Below are 20,608 nucleotides of genomic sequence, written 5' to 3'. Positions count from 1 at the left end.
AAGTGTAACAAGTTTGATCATTAAACCTCTGAAATGCCCAATTTAGACCATATTTATTGGCCCTTTTGTACTCGATTTTAAAATTAGTGTCATGTGTAAATGGACCTTTCCCCTCCAAATCCTAGAGCAGGATTTATACCATTAACCTTACTGACATCATTAATTATATTTATCACTGTAAGTGCCTCTTGACATTATAATTCATCATATTTTTCAGAATTACATTTTGAATCACTGAATCTCACTATTATTCGGTTCTTTTACTGTGGTGGGAAAGCAGTTTCTGTCTTCTTCTCCTTGCGTATGGCGTGCACAGCCTAAAGTTGCAGGACAACTTGTTCTATTTGATCTTATTTGATTGTGTACGCCGGGTTGATTGCATTCGTCGAAGCAGGGAGGACCACGTGAAGGTTGCAATCTCCCACCCCAGTTTCTGTCTTTTCCTTCTGGTTTAGGTTTATGAGCTTTTGTTTGTATGCTATCCAATCAAGTCAGATAGTGCTATATGTGAATACAATCAAGCCAAACACTTGTAAGATAGGTAGTGTGATGAGAAAAATACTGGAGTGTAGAATTATAGTTCACCGCATTGTAGCGTAACAGTTTCAGAGAAAAAGTCCAATGCCCGCAATTAGATATCACAATCAGTAAAGTCCGATTAAAGGTAGTCCGAGGGTCTCCAATGAGGAAGATGGTAGGTTAGGACCGCTCTCTAGTTGTTGATTGTTCACTTTATTGCAAGATACAAATAAACCAGTGCAGGTTTAAAATGAAAGCGGATGGTATTTCAACGTAAACTTACCTACATGCCAAGACCAAGGAGTCGAACTTGAATCCTGAAGTCTTAGTCCACTCAATGCAATGCATTTACCCTCTATGTATAAGCAGCAACAGTTTGGTTAGCATTGCCAGTCCAAGTTGTACCATAGTGACGAGCAAATTTTTCACTGCACTTGTTTTGTTAACCAAGTTATTCATTATTATAAATGTGCAATTTTTTTTTAGATGACGGTGCTATCAGAGTGTGGAAAAACTTTGCGGATTTGGAAAAGAATCCGGAGATGGTGACTGCATGGCAAGGATTATCTGATATGCTTCCAACAACCAGAGGTTAGTTTGCCACATAGTTATGGGTTCTGTCATTTTAATGCCTGCAATGCCTTCATACAGCCAAACCTGCTGCACATTCTTCAAATACCTGTTTCAACATAGTAAAAGCCTTTCCCAGGTTCAGTAGTTTACTGGGAATCAGACGTCACCTTCTCGGAGTACAAAATCATCTTTTTTTAAATGCTGGGGAGAAGGCAGGAATGGGGTAGTGATTGTGGATGATCAGCCATGATCACATTGAATGGCAGTGCTGGCTCGAAGGGCCGAATGGCCTACTCCTGCACCTATTGTCTAATGTCTAAATGTCACATCTTTACTTTGACTATGCCAGGATTAACCAGCATGGTCTAGGAGTCATTTATTGTTCCTAATAAAGGACAATTAAGACGTCTGAACGTTTAGCTTAATTTCGCTTTGAGATACAGCGTGGAAACAGGCTCTTCAGCCCACCAAGTCAGCGCCGACCAGCGATCCCCGCACACTAATGCTATCTACACACAATAGGGACAATTTACAGTTATACCAAGCCAATTAACCTACAAACCTGAACATCTTTGGAGTGTCGGAGGAAACCAGAGATCCTGGAGAAAACCCAGGCAGGTCACGGGGAGAACGTGCAAACTGCGTACAGACAAGCACCTGTAGTCAAGATCGAACACGGGTCCTTGGTGCTGTAAGGCAGCAACTCTACCGCTGAGCCCTCTCTTGCTTAGCATTATCCGTCTGAATTAGCAATTTGCTTGGTGATCCTTTAATGTTTTACGATACGATACGATAGAACTTCATTTATCCCAGGAGGGAAATTGGTCAGCCAACAGTCATAAAACACAACGAGATACACAAAACATGAACTTAAAGTGACGAGTGGAAAGTTCAGGATTGGGGATGTGCAAAGATTGGGAAGGGGATGGGGAAGGGTAGTCAGTCTGCCCCACGACAGAAGAGGGAAGAGTTGTACAGTTTGAGAGCCACAGGGAAAAAGGATCTCCTGTGGCGTTCTGTATTACATCTTGGTGGAACCAGTCTGTTGCTGAAGGTGCTCCTCAGGTTGACGAATGTGTCATGGAGGGTGTGAGCTGTATTGTCCAAGATGATCCGCAGTTTGAGGAGCATCCTCCCCTCCATGACCACCTCCTGTGAATCCAACTCCACTCCCTGGACCGAGCCAGCCTTCCTAATGATTTTATCTGTTTCCTGTGTTCTTTTTCCAGAATTCTTGGAAGGCACAAATGTTCGTAATTCTATTTAATTGCAGTTGTGTCACATTCAAAACAAATAAAAAAGAGTATCGGATTTCTGTTACGTCTCATCACTGTGATAAGTTCATCTTAAAATGCATCAATTAGGGGAATGTATTTTATCTTTTACTGAAATATAACACTTAAACGGTTTAATAAATCATGCAGGAAGTTTAATAGAAATTTATCTTGTTGGTAAAATACTGTGTTGGAAATACTGACTGGAAAAAAATATATTAACAGTCATAGAGTCAAACAGCGTGAAGACAGGCCCTTCAGCCCAACTTGCCAATGCTGACCAACATACCCCACTAGTACCACCATTTGGCCCATATCCCCTTAAATCTGTCCTATTTATGTACCTGTCCAAATATTTCTTAAACATTGCACTAGTACCTGCCTCAACAACCTCATCTGGCAGTTTGTTCCATATACCCACCACCCTTGTGTAAAAAGATATCCCTCAGGTATTAAATCTTTCCCCCCTCATCTTAAACCTCGATTCCCCTATTCTGGGCAAAAGACTCTTTGTGCAAAAGACTGCGTTTACCCGAACTGTTCCTCTAATGATTTTGTACACCTCTATAAGACCACCCCTCATCCTCCTGCGCTTCAGGGAATGAAGTCCTAGCCTGCGCAACCTCTCCCTGCAGCTCAGACCCTCGAGTTCTAGCAACATTCTTGTAAATCTTCCGTGCAGCCTTTCCAGCTTGACAACATTTTTTCCTATAACATGCGGTACAAAACTGAACAATACACTAAATGTGGCCTCGCCGACATCTTATAGAACTGCAGCGTGACCTCCCAACTTCTATACTCATGCATGTCATGTGTTAGAGTAATGTTTCTACTGGAGTAGAATTCATTCATTGTAGAAGCCGTGGAAATAGTTCTTGAATTAAGCAATTTTGTATGGAAATGTGTTGCATTGGGTTCTTGTGACTTACTAATGCTAGCCGTAGATGGAGTATAATGCAATTTTTAAAGGATGGAGCGCAGTATATTGCTCATATCAGGCCACCTAACCCGTTTGCTTCATAGACGTGATGATTACAGGTTGGTGTAGTAATCTCATTAGATTTAGTAAAATAATCCTCCGCATGGCTCTGTCTCACTCTGCTGAAAAAGAGAGATAAACTGTAATTAATCAAATGTAATGGCTAATTTAACTTTTCACAGTAAGCTAAATATTTCTCTACTCACTGCTGTTTCATGTGAACATGCATATTAGTGTACACCAGAGCAAAGGGCGGCACTGTGGCGTAGTGGTAGAGTTGCTGCCTTTCAGCGCCAGGGACCCGGGTTTGATCCTGACTACGGGTACTGTCTCTACGGAGTTTGTACGTTCTCTCCGTGATCAAGTGGGTTTTTCGTGTGTGCTCCGGTTTCCTCTCACATACAGGTTTGTCCCATTCCGGATCACTTCAATTCCCCCTCCCATTCCGAATCCGACCTTTCTGGCCTGGGCCTCCTCCATGGCCAGAGTGAGGAGCCAATTGGAGGAGCAGCACCTCATGTTCCGCTTGGGCAGTTTGCACCCTAGCGGCTTGAACATTGACTTCGCTAATTTCAGGTAGTCCTTACTTTCTCCTCCCCTTCTCAGCTCTCCCTCAGCCCTCTGGCTCCACCTCTTCCTTTCTTCCTCTTCCTTTCTTCCTCCCGCCCCCCCCACACCCCCCATCCACCCTCACATCAGTCTGAAGATGAGTTTCGACACGAAACGTTGCCTATTTCCTTCGGTCCATAGATGCTGCCTCACCCGCTGAGTTTCTCCAGCATTTTTGTCTACCTAAAGGCTTGTAGGTTAATTGGCTTTGGTAAAAATTGTAAATTGTGAGTAGTGTACGGGGATCATTGGTCGGCGCGGACAGGTGGGCCGAAGGGCCTTTTTCTCTGCTGTATCACTAAACTAAACACAACAAATGTTTTTGGTCAATCCCTAAATTGCTCGCAGGCTCGGCTCTCGATGCTGGGTAAATGCATTTAATTCACCTGTAGACTTGGTCTGTAATGCAAACTGCGACATAACTGTTCTGACTGTCAAAAGGCAAGTTTTAACAGTTGAATGTATTTGGTAGTTTTGGCTTGGCACTAAGTGAAAGATTTTGCTTCGTAGCACAGAAAGAAAATTGTTGTGTAGAATATGACATCAAGGCTGATCCATAAGATTCAGGGAAACTTGCACAATTAGTTCTGCTGAACCTGCTTTGTTTCGTCCAAGTTTCTTGTAAATGGTGTGCCTTGTCTAGCCAATCATTTTTGCCAATTTTTTTAATGGTTTTTTCCACATGGAAGTTGCAGAATTACTGCCACAAGAGAGTCGTCACAAAGTATCCACTCACTCACAACAAATTGTATTTGTCATGTACTTGATGTGATTATCTCTTGAGAGTAGTTGACAGGCGGACTGGAAAACTGTTGCATGTTGTGTGCTGTTGCATTTAGTCAAGTCTAGTTTAGTTTAGAGGTACAACGCGGAAACAGGCCCTTTGACCCACCGAGTCCGCGCCGACCAGCGATCTCCACACACCAACATTATCCTACACAGCCGATTAGCCTACAAACCTGTAAATCTCTGGAGCGTGGGAGGAAACCGGAACACCGGCAAATACCCACTCGGGTCACGGGGAGAACGTACAAACTTTGTACCAATTGCACCCGTGGTCTGGATGGAATCCGGGTCTCTGGCATTGTAAGGCAGAAACTCTAGCGCTGCGCCACCGTGCCGCTCCACTGTGCACTGTCTTCTTTCTCTTTGAAATGTTATGTATTGTAATATATATAGTCATAGAGTGATACAGCATGGAAACAGGCCTTTCAGCCCAACTTGCCCACACCGGCCAATATGTCCCAGCTACACCAGTCCCACCTGCCCGCGTTTGGTCCATATCCCTCCAAACCTGTCCTATCCTTGCACCGATAGTAACAGAATTGAAAAGCTATGTGCCAACTATTTTGCTTTTCAGCAATAGACAATAGACAATTGAACAATAGGTGCAGGAGTAGGCCATTCGGCCCTTCGAGCCAGCACCGCCATTCAATGTGATCATGACTGATCATCCCCAATCAGTACCCCGTTCCTGCCTTCTCCCCATATCCCCTGACTCCGCTATCTTTAAGAGCCCTATCTAGCTCTCTCTTGAAAGTATGGCAGAGAACTCCACAGACTCACCACTCTCTGTGAGAAAAAGTGTTTCCTCGTCTCCATTCTAAATGGCTTACTCCTTATTCCTAAACTGTGGCCCCTGGTTCTGGACTCCCCCAACATCGGGAACATGTTTCCTGCCTCTAGCGCGTCTATAGTTTCTGAAAGTTTGAGCTTATATCAACAAATGTTAACGCTTTTTGAGGAATGCATTGCTTTTTTTTCTAACTCAGTCTAGAATTTACATCTTGCATTGCCTTTGCTCTTTTTTTGTATTGTATTGTATTTTAATGACCACACAGCCAGGCTGGTGGAATTTTGGGTTGTCAGCAGCGATACAATAATAAAGAACACACAAAATGTAACACAAACATCCACCACAGCATTCATCACTGTGGTGGAAGGCACAAAAATTTGGCCAGTCCTCCTCCATTTCCCCCCCCGTGGACAGGACCAGAGTCCAGAGTCAGTCCAGGATCGGCTCTTCCTCACCGGAGACCGCGGCTTTAGATTGTTGTAGGCCGCAGGTCGGTGGTCGAGATTTAAAGTCTCCACCGCAGCCAGAAGCATCGTAGACTGCAGGGCCGGCGGTCGAAGCTCCCCTCCAGGGATGATGGTAAGTCCATGCCGGGCCGGCAGTGATGGCTTCTTCTTCCACCGGGTCCCCCACGAGGGATCCCGGGCTGTAGACGCCACACCAGCTGGAGCTCTGCAGACTGCGGCTTCAGGCTGCGACTTCAGGCTGCCGGCTGCCCCGGGCCAGCGAAACGGAGCGCTCCCCTCCAGCGAGCCCCAAGGCCGCGCCGATCCTTGATGTTAGGCCACGGGGGAGGCGACCTGGAAAAAGTCGCCTCTCCATGGAGGAGGCGACCAAAGCGGTTTCCCCCTTACCCCCCCACACCACCTCCCACACAAGACACACAAAGAAACATTAAATACACACTTTAAAACATACTAAATAATAAAAAAAAGTTGAAAAAACTGACACACTGCTGACATGGCTGCTGCCAGAGCAGCGCCCCCTATATCCTATTTTCAACGGTTAATAAAAATTGCTATAATTAGTTCACCATCCTCCTACTAACTATTAAGCTTATGCCACTGCTTTTTTGTTGTTGAAGATATTGCCTCGGATATTGTCTTTCTCCGCCCCTTCCCGGTATCTGTGGCAAGATAGGGATTTGTTTTATAGCTCCTCTTGCTCTGAATGAATCATCTGAAGTAGTCCTTACTGACTTTTATAACCCATTTGTTCCCTCCAATCTTGGTAAGTGCAGCTATATGTGACTCATGTGCCCACTGATTAGAGATGTTGCGCTGATTTGCCTCACTTGTTGATACTTTCAAGCAAGAGGTATTTCCTGCTGGGAAAATCTGAAGGAGGAGATTGCAAATATCTCGTTACAGGATGCTCTACTTTCAGTTTGTTTTCACCCTTCAAAGTCTAAAGCTTTTTCAATGCAAACTGCAACAACATTTCTCAAAATACTATTGCATTTTTATAGCATTGTGGTGACTGAACTTCAGTATAATTTCTGAATGTTGTCATAAATGATCAGGAGCTCTGAAGAAGGGTCTCGACCCGAAACGTCGCCTATTCCTTCTCTCCGTAGATGCTGTCTCAACCGCTGAGTTCCTCCAGCATTTTTGTCTACCGAGGAGCTCTTAAATTATCTGTTAGAGTTTAGTTTAGAGATACAGCGCCTGAACCCGGCACACCGAGTCCATGCTGAACAGCGATCCCGACACATTAACATTTTCCTACACACACTAGGGACAATTTACAATTATACCAAACCAATTAATTTATAGAACTGCACGTCTTTGGAGTGTTGGAAGAAACTGGAGATCCCGGGGGAAACCCATGCAGGTCACGGGGAGAACGTACGAACTCCGTACAGATAGTGCCCGTAGTCAGGATCGAACCCGGGTATCTGGCGCTGTGAGACAGCAACTCTACCGCTGCATCACCTTGCCGCCCTAAGAAGTCTGATATAAATATTTAGCCCTCATTCTCGCCTGCATTCCAAAAATGTACAGGTTTGTAGATAATTGGCTTCGGCAAAATTGTAAAGTTGTCCGTAGTGTGTAGGATAGTGCATGGGGATCGCTGGTCGATGCAGACCCCCCGCGGGCCGAAGGGCCTGTTTCCACGCTGTATCTGTAGACTAAACCAAAAAAAACAATTTGGAAAGCCTCATCTTGAGCGCAGATGCAATGGAGACAGAGAAACTGCGAGAAGGGGATGGCGTTCTTGTAGAGACAGGGTGGGAGGAATTGGTATCAAGGTATCTGTGGGAGCTGGTGGGTTTGCAGCAGATCATGCAGTTATCTTGTCTCCTATAGGGGAGGAGGGGGAGGGGGCAGAGAGATCAAGAAGGTAGAGAGAAGCATCAGAACTAGTCCAAGTGAAGTTGATGACATTAAGGAGTTCTACACGGCTGCAGGAGGCAGCCCCAATGCATGTGGCAGAGAACGGGTTGGGTAGTTGTGCCTGGAACAAAGAGTGCACAGTGAAGCCAACATACAGTGGCTTGCAAAAGTATTCATACCCCTTGAACTTTTCCACATTTTGTCACGGTACAACCACAAACGTAAATGTATTTTATTTGGATTTTATGTGATAAGCCAACACAAAGTGGCGCATAATTGTGAAGTGGAAGGAAAATGATACATGGTTTTCAAATTTTTTTACAAATAAAAAACTGAAAAGCGTGGCGTGCAAAAGTATTCAGCCCCCTTTACTCTGATACCCCTAAATAAAATCCAGTGCAACCAATTGCCTTCAGAAGTCACCTAATTAGTAAATAGAGTCCACTTGTGTGTAATCTAATCTCAGTATAAATACAGCTGTTCTGTGAAGGCCTCAGAGGTTTGTTAGAGAAGCCATAGAAACTTACAAAATTCTTAAGGGGTTGGACAGGCTAGATGCAGGAAGATTGCTCCCGATGTTGGGGAAGTCCAGGACAAGGGGTCACAGCTTAAGGATAAGGGGGAAATCCTTTAAAACCGAGATGAGAAGAACTTTTTTCACACAGAGAGTGGTGAATCTCTGGAACTCCCTGCCACAGAGGGTAGTCGAGGCCAGTTCATTGGCTATATTTAAGAGGGAGTTAGATGTGGCCCTTGTGGCTAAGGGGATCAGAGGGTATGGAGAGAAGGCAGGTACGGGATACTGAGTTGGATGATCAGCCATGATCATATTGAATGGCGGTGCAGGCTCGAAGGGCCGAATGGCCTACTCCTGCACCTAATTTCTATGTTTCTATTAGTGAACAAACAGCATCATGAAGCCCAAGGAACACACCAGACAGGTCAGGGATAAAGTTGTGGAGAAGTTTAAAGCGGGGTTGGGTTATAAAAAAATATCCCAAGCTTTGAACATCTCACGGAGCACTGTTCAATGCATCATCCGAAAATGGAAAGAGTATGGCACAACTGCAAACCTACCAAGACATGGCCGTCCACCTAAACTGACAGTCCGGGCAAGGAGATCATTGATCAGAGAAGCAGCCAAGGTAACTCTGGAGGAGCTGCAGAGATCCACAGCTCAGGTGGGAGAATCTGTCCACAGGACAACTATTAGTCGTGCACTCCACAAATCGGGCCTTTATGGAAGAGTGGCAAGAAGAAAGCAATTGTTGAAAAAAAGCCATAAGAAGTCCCGTTTGCAGTTTGCCACAAGCCATGTGGGGGACACAGCAAACATGTGGAGTAAGGTGCTCTGGTCAGATGAGACCAAAATTGAAGTTTTTGGCCTAAATGCAGAACGCTATGTGTGGTGGAAAACTAACACTGCACATCACCCTGAACACACCATCCCCACTGTGAAACATGGTGGTGGCAGCATCATGCTGTGGGGATGCTTTTCTTCAGCAGGGACAGGGAAGCTGGTCAGAGTTGATGGGAAGATGGATGGAGACAAATACAGGGCAATCTTGGAAGAAAACCTGTTAGAGTCTGCAAAAGACTTGAGACTGGGGCGGAGGTTCACCTTCCAGCAGGACAACGACCCTAAACATACAGCCAGAGCTACAATGGAATGGTTTAGAACAAAGCATATTCATGTGTTAGAATGCCCCAGTCAAAGTCCAGACCTAAATCCAATTGAGAATCTCTGGCAAGACTTGAAAATTGCTGTTCACAGACGCTCTCCATCCAATCTGACTGAGCTTGAGCTATTTTGCAAAGAAGAATGGGCAAAAATTTCAGTCTCTAGATGTGCAAAGCTGGTAGAGACATACCCCAAAAGACTTGCAGCTGTAATTGCAGCGAAAGGTGGTTCTACAAAGTATTGACTCGGGGGCTAAATACGTTTGCACGCCACACTTTTCAGTTTTTTATTTGTAAAAAAATTTGAAAACCATGTATCATTTTCCTTCCACTTCACAATTATGCACCACTTTGTGTTCGTCTATCACATAAAATCCCAATAAAATACATTTATGTTTGTGGTTGTAACGTGACAAAATGTGGAAAAGTTCAAGGGGTATGAAAACTTTTGCAAGCCACTGTAAATAAAGTATACAACTGGGGCCCGTGTGAGTACTCATTGTTTAAACACACGTGACGAGTGAGCGGAATCAAAAGCAAAGTTGTTGAAGGCAAGGCCAGGTCCACCAGATGGAGGAGAGTGATAGTGGCTGGGTCTCTGTTCTGGGAAGAAACCGTGGACCCTGCGGCCTTCCTGACGGGGAATGGAAGTGTAAATGATGGCTGTCCATCTCAACGATGGGGCAGAGTGGACCTAGGAATTGGAAGTTGATTTAATTTATGTGTAGAAAGGAACTGCAGATGTTGGTATATACCGACCATGGCCGTCCGAAGGGGGGGGTGCGTTGGGTGCGACTGCACCCCCCTTTATTCCCCCCTAAGAAAAAACAAATCGGGAATTTTTAAAAAATTTTTAGATCGGAAAAAAAAAGTCAACGTTTCCACTTTGGAAACGGCCAGTTCTCTGTTCTCCCGTCGCTGGGCAAGAGTGGCTGAATCTGAACCCAACGGCTGTAACCCCAACACCAGACGCCGCTGCGGCGGAGCCCGCTCCCCTCGCCTCCCACCGCCGCCGGGGCCCAAGCCATCTTCCCCCCACACCACCCCCGCTGGGCCCACGCCACCCCCGCTGGGCTCACATCACCCCCGCTGGGCTCACGCCACCCCCGCTGACCTCCGCTGGGTCCACGCCACCCTCGCTGACCCACGCCACCCCCGCTGGGTCCACGCCAACCTCGCTGACCCCCGCTGGGTCCACGCCACCCTCGCTGACCCCCGCTGGGCCCACGCCACCCCCGCTGGGTCCACGCCACCCTCGCTGACCCCCGCTGGGTCCACGCCACCCCCGCTGGGTCCATGCCACCCCCGCTGGGTCCATGCCACCCCCGCTGGGTCCACGCCACCCTCGCTGACCCCCGCTGGGTCCACGCCACCCCGCTGGGTCCATGCCACCCCCGCTGGGTACACGCCACCCTCGCTGACCCCCGCTGGACCCACGCCACTCCTGCTGGGTCCACGCCACCCCCACTGGGCTCACGCCACCCCCGCTGACCCTCGCTGGGTCCACGCCACCCTCGCTGACCCCCGCTGGGCCCACGCCACCCCCACTGACCCCCGCCACCTTCATCCCCCCCGCCCGCTGGGCCCGTGCCACCTTCATCTTCGCCCCCCACCCCCGCAAGAAAGGGGGGATGTGAGAGGGGGGGAGGAGGAGAGAGAGAGGGGAAGGGAGGGGAGAGTGAGATGGGGAGGGGAGAGGGAAAGGGGGATTATCTTTAGTGAGTAGGTAGGTTTTAGAGCTATTATATTTTCTCCTCCATATGAATAATATTAAACAATATCAAATAATATCAAACAATTGGAACTGCTTTCTTTTCCTTGATAACAATACTGAAAAATATGAATTCATAGTTTGTGACATAAATATACATTTTAATGGGATCATTATATACAGATGTAACATTTCAATTTTGAGATCGGGGGGAGGGGGGGATGGGGGGTTGGGGGCAAATATGAGTCAAGCCGATAGCCTAATCGTTAAAGAGTTAAAAGATAGCCTAATCGATAAAGAGCTGAGAAGAGGAATCAGAGCTGCTAAGGAAAGGTATGCAAGTTCTCAGCTAATGACTCTTCTTCAGTTTGGAAGGGCATGCAAGAAATCACCAGTTATAAGAGGAAAGCCCCCCGCTCTTTGGACAATCGTCAGCTGACGAACGACCTGAATGAGTTTTACTGCAGGTTTGAAAATCAGAAAAGTAACCCTGGTACCCCTTCTCCAACAAACACAGCCAGACCCCAGTCTACAAAGAATGGACCCTGCACCCTCTCCTTCCCATTCACCACTTCACACCTACTTAAGGCAAGACTCCAGTATGAAAAGAGTGGACCCTTTCCCACCCCAACCAACACTTCACACCCACTCACAGCCTGACCTCAGTCTGCAAAGACTGGGCCCTTCTACACCCACCCCACTCCAATCACCACTTCACACCCAATTACTCATTTTTAACCAGTCCCTGTCTGCTTCAAAGTCTCCACTATTGTCCCTGTACCCAAAAAGGTAAGGATTACTGGTCTTAATGACTACAGGCTTGTTGCACTGACCTCTGTAGTCATGAAGACCGTTGAAAGGCTTATGCTGGCCAAGCTGAAAAATATCACAATCGCTCTGCTGGACCATCTGCATTTTGCATATTGGGCCAATAGATCGGTGGATGACGCAGTCAACCTGGGCCTGCACTTCATCCTCCAGCACCTAGACCGCCAGGGAACCTATGCGAGGATTTTCTTTTATTGATTTTAGCTCTGCATTCAACACCATTGTGCCAGAGCTACTACACTCCAAACTTTCTGAGTTGACTGTGCCTGAACCCCCCTGTCGGTGGATCACCAGCTTTCTGACAGACAGGAAGCAGCATGTGAGGCGGGAAAGCATATCTCGGCCCGCAAACGCTCAGTATAGGAGCACTCTCCCCTCTCCTCTACTCTCGCCACACCAATAACTGCACCTCCACAGACACCTCTGTCAAGCTTCTCATGTTTGTGGACAACACAACCCTGATTGGACTGATCCAGGATGGGGATTTCTGTACTCTTTTCAGTTTGACATCTTTCCTATAACATGGTGCCCAGAACTGAACACAATATTCTAAATGTGGTCTCACCAACGTCTTATACAACTGCAACATGACCTCCCAACTTCTATACTCAGTACTCTGACTGATGAAGGCCAAAGTGCCAAAATACTTTTTGACCACCTGATATACCTGCGACATGGCCTTCAAGGAACCATGCAACCATCAACCATTCCTCTGCCCACCTGGCTAATTGATCCAGATCCTACTGCAATCTTTCACAACCATCTTCACTATCTGCAAAACCACTCACTTCTGTATCATCAGCAAACTTGCTAATTTTGCCCTGTTCTGTGACGTTTCACAGAGTGCTGGAGTAACTCAGCGGGCCAGACTGAGTATAGAAGTTGGGAGGTCATGTTTGAGTTGCATAAGAAGTTGGTGAGGCCGCATTCAGAGTATTGTGTTCAGTTCTGGGCACCATGTTAGAGGAAAGATGTCAGCAAACTGGAAAGGGTACAGTGAAGATTTATGAGGATGTTGCCAGGACTAGAGGGCCAGAGCTCTCGGGAGAGGTTGAGTAGGCTGGGACTATTTCATGGAGCACAGGAGGATGAGGGATGCTCTAATAGAGGTGTATAAAATCATGATTTGAGTAGATATGGTTGAGTCTTTTGCCCAGAGTAAGTGAATCGAGGAGCAGAGGACATATGTTTAAGGTGAAGGGCAAAAGATTTAATAGGAATCTATGGGGTATGTTTTTCACACAAAGGGTGGTAGGTGTATGGAACAAGCTGCCAGAGGAGGTAGTTGAGGGAGTGACTATCGAAACATTTAAGAAACAGTTAGACAAGTACATGGATAGGACAGGTTCGGAGGGATATGGATCAAACGTGGGCAGGTGGGACTAGTGCAGATGGGACATGCTGGGCCGAAGGGCCTGTTTCCACACTGTATCACTCTATGACTCTAGCGTTCCCTCACAAACCCATTCTCCTGCCTTCTCCCCATTACCTCGTATCAATCAAGAGTCTATCAATCTCCTCCTGAAAAATGTCCATTGACTTGACCTCTACAGCTGTTTGTGGCAATGAATTCCACAGTTCACCACCCTCTGAAATAAGAAATTCCTGCTCATCTCCTTCCTAAAGGAATGTCTTTTAATTCTGAGGCTGTGGCCACTGGTCCTAGACTCTCCCACTAGTGGAAACATCCTCTCCAAATCCACTCCATCCAGGTTTTTACCAGGCTGGGACAGACGGCAACAGCTTCACACCGTGTCCCAAAGCTTGTGTCCTGTCCTGCATCACCCAAGGCAGCACAGATGTTATAGGAGAGGGCAAGCACCGTAACGTAGCTCACGATGGTTTGGGTAATATTCAGGAATGTCTATGCATGTCACATCATGAATATTACTGAAGAACGGTCTTGACCCAAAATATAATCTATACCTTTTCTCCAGGGATGCTGCCTGACCCACTGAGTTACTCCAGCACTCTGTGACATGTCACCTATCCATGTTCTTCACAGATGCTGCCTGACTCACTGAGTTACTCCAGCACTCTGTGACATCTCACCTATCCATGTTCTCCACAGATGCTGCCTGACTCGCTGAGTTACTCCAGCACTCTGTGAAACGTCGCCTATTCATATTCTCCGCAGATGCTGCCTGACCCACTGAGTTACTCCAGCACTTTGTGACTATTTTCCCTTCACCCATCTGCCCAAGCCCACTCTCCCCCCTCCTTTCCTGCGTTCCTTTCCACCCATAAACCTCTCTCTGTCTTTACATTTCACTCCTCTTTCAAATCTGCTCTACTTATCTACATGCATTTTTCTTCTTCACTTTTTAGTCATAGAATGATGCAGTGTGGAAACAGGCCCTTCAGCCCAACTTGCCCACACCGTCCGACATGTCCCATCTACACTAGTCCCACTCACATGCGTTTGGCCCATATCCATCTAAATCTGTCCTATCCATGTACGTGTCCAAATGTCTCTTAAACATTAGGATAGTCCCAGCCTTAACTACCTCCTCTGGCAGCTCGTTACATACACCCAGCACCCTTTGTGTGAAAAAGCTACCTCTCAGGTTCCTGTTAATTTCTGAAATATTGGTCATAAATTTGGTGCAAAAATGCTCCAAAATAAGGCTCAGAATGTATCAGAGAGCATCTAAAACCACTGAGCTTCAAGGGCCCTTAAGCGGTCCCTGGACCCTGGCATCGATGGACTTCATGCTTCGCGCTCGTGATGTGCGCAGTGCGCACATTATTTCACATTAAGTTTTTTATAATATTGTCATGCCACCCCCCTTTTTGAAAAGCTTCGTACGGGCCTGCCGACGATCGACACAAAGTGCTGGGGTAACTCAGAGATGCTGCTTGACCCACTGAGTTATTTACTCCAGCACCTTGTGTCAATGATGCTTTGACTCATGCTGGATTTCAATAGACAATATGTGCAGGATTAGGCCATTCGGCCCTTCGAGCCAGCGCCGCCATTCAATGTGATCATGGCTGATCATCCACAATCAGTACCCCGTTTCTGCCTTCTCTCCATATCCCTTAACTCTGCTATCCCTAAGAGCTCTATCTAACTCTCTCTTGAAAGCATCCAGAGAACCAGTCACTGCAATCTGAGGTAGAGAATTCCACACACTCACAGCTCCATGCGTGAAAAAGTTTCTCCTCATCTCCGTTCTAAATGGCTTACCACTTATTCTTAAACTATGGCCCCTGGTTCTGGACTCCCCCAACATTGGGAACATGTTTCCTGCAAAGATTTCACTTTGTGCACTCAGAATTAAAATTCTTATTCACCTCAGGTAAAGGATTCATGAGAGTTCATAATTCTCCATTTTGATAATGAGCTTGAAAAACTTACACTTTGTCAAGTATTTATTGTACCGAAGCAGGGACTTGATGCTGTGGTTATTTATCATTGATTTTTTGCATTATATGTGTTCTGACTGAACAAGAAGTTGTAATTAAACTTGGTACTACTCCATGTCCCTTTCAATCTAATGCCTAACTGGTTTCCTTTTGAATTATCATGTGGAATCACATCAAATTCCAACACAGAAATAGGCCATTCTGACCAGTCAATCTATTCTGGTGCTTTCCCATTAATTTTAAAACAGATTAATGAGAAGATTTATTTTTGATTTTCTGCAGGCTGTGTATTTATTATGTAGGTGGGGAACTGCAGATGCTGGTTTAAACCAAAGACAGACACAAAAAGCTGGAGTAACTCAATGGGTCAGGCAGCATCTCTGGAGAAAAGGAATCAGCGACGTTTTGGGTTGAGACACTTCTTACATAGCTACATAGACAATAGCTGCAGGAGTAGGTCATTCCTGCCTTCTCCCCATACCCCTTGATTCCGCTAGCCCTAAGAGCTCTATCTAACTCTTTTGAATCCATCCAGTGAATCGGCCTCCACTGCCTTCTGAGGCAGAGAATTTCACAAATTCACAACTCTCTGGGTGAAAATGTTTTTCCTCATCTCAGTTCTAATTGGCCTACCCCTTATTCTTAAACTGTGGCCCCTGGTTCTGGACTCCCCCAACATCGGGAGCATGTTTCCTGCATCTAGCGTGGCCAATCCCTTAATGATTTTTTTTGTTTCTGTAAGATCCCTTCTCATCTAAATTCCCGTGAATACAAGCCCAGTTGCTCCATTCTTTCATATGACAGTCCAGCCATCCTGGGAATTAACCTGGTGAACTCCCTCAATAGCAAGAATGTTCTTCCTCAAATTAGGAGACCGAAACTCCAGAGATGCTGCCTGACCTGCTGAGTTACTCCAGCACTTTGTATCTATCCGTGTTCTCCAGAGATACTGCCTGACCCACAGAGTTACTCCAGCACCTTGTATCTATCCGTGTTCTCCAGAGATACTGCCTGACCCGCAGAGTTACTCCAGCACCTTGTATTTATCCGTGTTCTCCAGAGATACTGCCTGACCCGCAGAGTTACTCCAGCACCTTGTACCTATCCGTGTTCTACAGTGATGCCGCCTGATGCACTGAGTTACTCTAGCTTTTTGTGTCTGCTCTTGTGTCGATTTATTGTCAAGGTTACTCATGAAGAAATTCATTCTTAATTATAATGATGTAAATATGTAGTTGACTTTAGCTATCCTTTTTTCATCTTTATTTTCACAGCCGAACAATAATTTGTCGTTACAACTAAAATCTTGGCTCCTTTGGGCAGTATTATGTTTACCACAATTCTTTTTCTTGCATATTGTGATTGTCATTGCAGGCACATTGTACTGTGCAATAACTCAAAGGGTCAGCAAAAGGTTAAAGCAATAATTAATGTTTTTTTCTTTGCTTTCACCCTCAATAAAAATGAACCCAATTAATTTAATCAAATTTACATATAACAATTTCACTCTTATTTACTTGTGTATCATCATATTCACACCATCTTCACTGACTGCTGTCAATTAAGACTTGTCTTCCATGTGAGCACTTGCACATGTTAATAAAAGGATGTAAATGTAGATTTATTCTTATGCATATATTTATTGCAGAGATATAATTTGCAATTAACTTGAAATTTGGAGGCTAGTGTTGGAGAGATGAGTTATCAGAGCTCTCTAATGCATGATGATAACCTCTTTGTGAACCTATTATTCACACCAGCTTTTTACATAACATCTTATGTCAGAAAAACGCACTATATAACTATGATTCTAACCAGGATTTATCTTCAGACCATATATATAGATTTTCAACAAAACGCTTTCATGATGGTTCAGTCTGATTGCAGTTCATTCTAAGTATATTTAAAGAGAAATAAAAACATCCTTTTATCTAGTGTGGTTCATAATCTCGATTGACACCGACGTGATTTTCAGCCAATATAGTACTTTCAAAGAGCACTGCTGAAGTAATGTGTGGAAGGAGCTGCCAATTTGCTCTCAGCATGCTCTTGCAAACCTGTTCCAATGGTAGGTTAATGTGGATGGACACAAAAAGCTGGAGCAACTCAGCGGGTCAGGCAGCATCTCTGGAGAAATGTGAGGGGTTGTGAGTTCGGATGTGATTTTTGTACGCATGTTAATGACCTTTTTCTACACTTGTGACTCTCACTGTACATCAGACTATTTAGCCAGCATTCTGGATGATCTGACTTTTCATCCAAGTACACTGCTGCTTTGGTAAAGCGGGAGAGAAAATGACGAGGTGTTCATGACTTTCCTTGAGCTGATCTGTTGTAGCTCCAAATATCACGGCCTCAATTGCCAGTTAATGCAATTTGCACATTTCCAAATGTTGCCATTATTACTACGTATTCAGCACTGTATAAATAGAAGCAGGGAGGAGCTTTCATACAAACAACACAATTGGTGAATGTTTTCATCGATTTGTATGTAGTTATTAGAACTGATGCATCATGTTTTAGCTCGGGTTATGGTGCAGGTTATTAGGCTATAACTAATTGAGAATTCCCTCGTAACATATCTTAAAATAAAAGTGATGTGCAATACAAGTAAAGTTATTTTGGCAAAAAAAAAGCAGCCACATCTTTTTTCTACAAGTTGTATTGTTTTTGTATTGATATATTTTTTTTAAACTAACTGTCTGATAGTTTTTTCTGGGCAGTACACTGGCGCAGCAGTGGAGTTGCTGCCTTGAAGTGCCCGAGACCCGTGTGCGATCCTGACTACAGGTGCTTTGTACATTCTCCCTGTGACCACAAGGGTTTTCTCTGGGTGCTGCACTTTCCACCCACATCCCAACGATGTGCAGGTTTCTGGGTTAATTGGCCTCTGTATTGCCCCTAATGCGATAGAATAGAATAGAATAGAATAGAATAGAAAATAGGGTATAATTGATCACTGGTCAGCATGGACTCGATGGGCCGAATGTCCTATTTCCACGCTGTATCTCTAAACTAAACTAAAGAGCTACCCAGCAAACTGCAGTGATTTGTCAAGATTGCTGTATCAGAAAACAAAATATAGCTTACATTTTTGCCGGAGTTTTTTTTACAAAACCGCTGTATCAGTGTAATCTAATTTCAACATCAAAGCTCCAAGTTGGCTTTTAATTTGATTACTCTCAAAGTGATTTTCAATATTGTGGTTGAACAATCTAATTGATAATACCTCCCCCACACTGTTATGAAGATAAAGGAGTCATCTGATTAAAAATTCTGCATGGAAAAGAGTAAATATCATGAAGAGAGATTTTCCCCACAGCCCTTTGTCTGCAGACTCGAGCGAGCAGATTCCAAGCAAAACTGCTCGAAAAAGATGACCTTCTGTATTGAACTTTCTCATAGCCAACTGATCTCATTAAGATCTTTGAATAGTGGAAGTAAAGAAATCAAATGTCTTAGGACTAAGTGCTCATTTTCATCACTCTTTCATCTCCACCCACCCAGCCTTCTTCCAAATAAAAAAAAACAAGGCATTGGTCATGACTGAGCAGTGACTTGAATAAATTAATGACATTTCACTTTGCTTTTTATTATTTTTATCAGAAGGAAAATGAGAATTGCATTGATGCAGATTAACAAAGAGCTGGCACGCTAATGGCATAAATGTTGACTATCATTTGAAATGTCATTTGTATTGTCAGTCTTCTATGAATCAGACAATTTGTGTCATTCACAAACTTATTTCTATTACACGCTGCAAATGCATTGTCATACATACATTTTCATTGGGATTTTAACTTTTCTGATAAAAGTCCTCATAAATAGTCGATATAAGTGAAGGTCTTTTCAGCAAAGCGAGAGAGACTTTGGTATTTCAGGGGAAAAAAACAAAATGCTCGAGTAACTCAGTGGTTCAGGCAGTATCTCTGGAGAACACGGTTAGGTTGCCCTTCAGGTCGGGACCCTTCTTCAAATGCGACTCAAAATGTAGCTGTCCATGTTCTCTAGTGATGATGCTGCCTGACCCACTGAGTTACTCCAGCACTTCGTGACTTTTGTAAACTAGCATCTGGGATTCTTATTTTCTACATAATGCATCTAATATACCGATTGTGTTTGCTCATAAGACTAGATATCAATAGTCCTCAAGACTATTGAAAGAAAACAACTTGTTTCTTGTGTGTGAAGTAACTGCAGATGCTGGTTTAAACCGAAGATAGACACAAAATGCTGGAGTAACTCACTGGGACAGGCAGCATCTCTGGAGAGAAGGAATAGGTGACATTTCGGATCGAGACCCTTCTTCGGACAGTTTCTTGTGTTCAAACCATGATCAGCGCCATATTCCTTTGTTTTCTGAATGTTTAGTTTAGTTTATTGTCATGTACAGTGAAAAGCTCTTGTTGTGTGCTGGCCAGTCCACAGAAAGACAATACTCGATTACAATCGAGCCATCCACAGTCTGCAGATACATGACAAAGGTAATAAAACTTAGTGCAAGATAAAGTCCAGTGAAGAATGGTTAATGAAAGTCCGAGGGTCTCCATCCATCTGCGCTCCAAGGAATAGAGTCCAAGCCTGCTGAACCGCTCGCAAAAGCTCAGACCACTCGAGTCCAGGCAACATCCTCGTAAATCTTCTCTACACCCTTTCCAGCTTGACAACATCTTTACTATAATATGGTGCCCAGAACCGAACTCCAAATTAATGTCTAAAAGAAGGAATTCACTACATCCAGTCGAATAACTCCAGCAAAAACATTGGTCCTAAGCTAGCTGAAAGCTTGCTCATTCAAATGTCGGAGAGGGAAATACAAGAAAGCAAGCCTGGTTGAGTGAGGGCACACGGAAGCATATATTATTCATTTTGCAAGTGGTGCATTAGAGAGGAAATTCCTTTTACTTTTCCAGTATCTTGCCTAAGAGGTGGGAATAATGAATCATCCTGAAGAATTAATGAGAAAATGATGCCAAGGGAATTTGTGTAGACAGTGAAGAGTATATTTGGGTCTTTGCAAGCATCTCTGGCTGGTAAAATATGCATAGTTGATACCGTGTGCAGAATCTAGGCCTTCACTGAACTGAAGGGCAAAAAGCTTTTTTACTGGTTTCCTGTTGAATCGTGTGGGCAGGAAGGCAACTGGAGAAAGAT

General features: G+C 44.7%; 1 protein-coding gene across 1 annotated transcript in view; it reads left to right on the top strand.

Annotated features, from left to right (window-relative positions):
* rptor (regulatory associated protein of MTOR complex 1) overlaps nt 1-20,608 on the top strand; it is a 292,628-nt gene that overhangs the window by 248,342 nt on the left and 23,678 nt on the right. Inside the window, exon 28 of the mRNA XM_033044242.1 lies at nt 1,006-1,110. Coding sequence (XP_032900133.1) covers nt 1,006-1,110 — 105 coding nt within the window. The remainder of the gene's footprint in view (nt 1-1,005; nt 1,111-20,608) is intronic.

The sequence above is a fragment of the Amblyraja radiata genome, chromosome 26 (assembly GCF_010909765.2).
Source record: "Amblyraja radiata isolate CabotCenter1 chromosome 26, sAmbRad1.1.pri, whole genome shotgun sequence".
Lineage (NCBI taxonomy): Eukaryota > Metazoa > Chordata > Chondrichthyes > Rajiformes > Rajidae > Amblyraja > Amblyraja radiata.
Note: the sequence above shows the minus strand (reverse complement) of the source record. Positions and strands in the feature narration are given on the sequence as shown.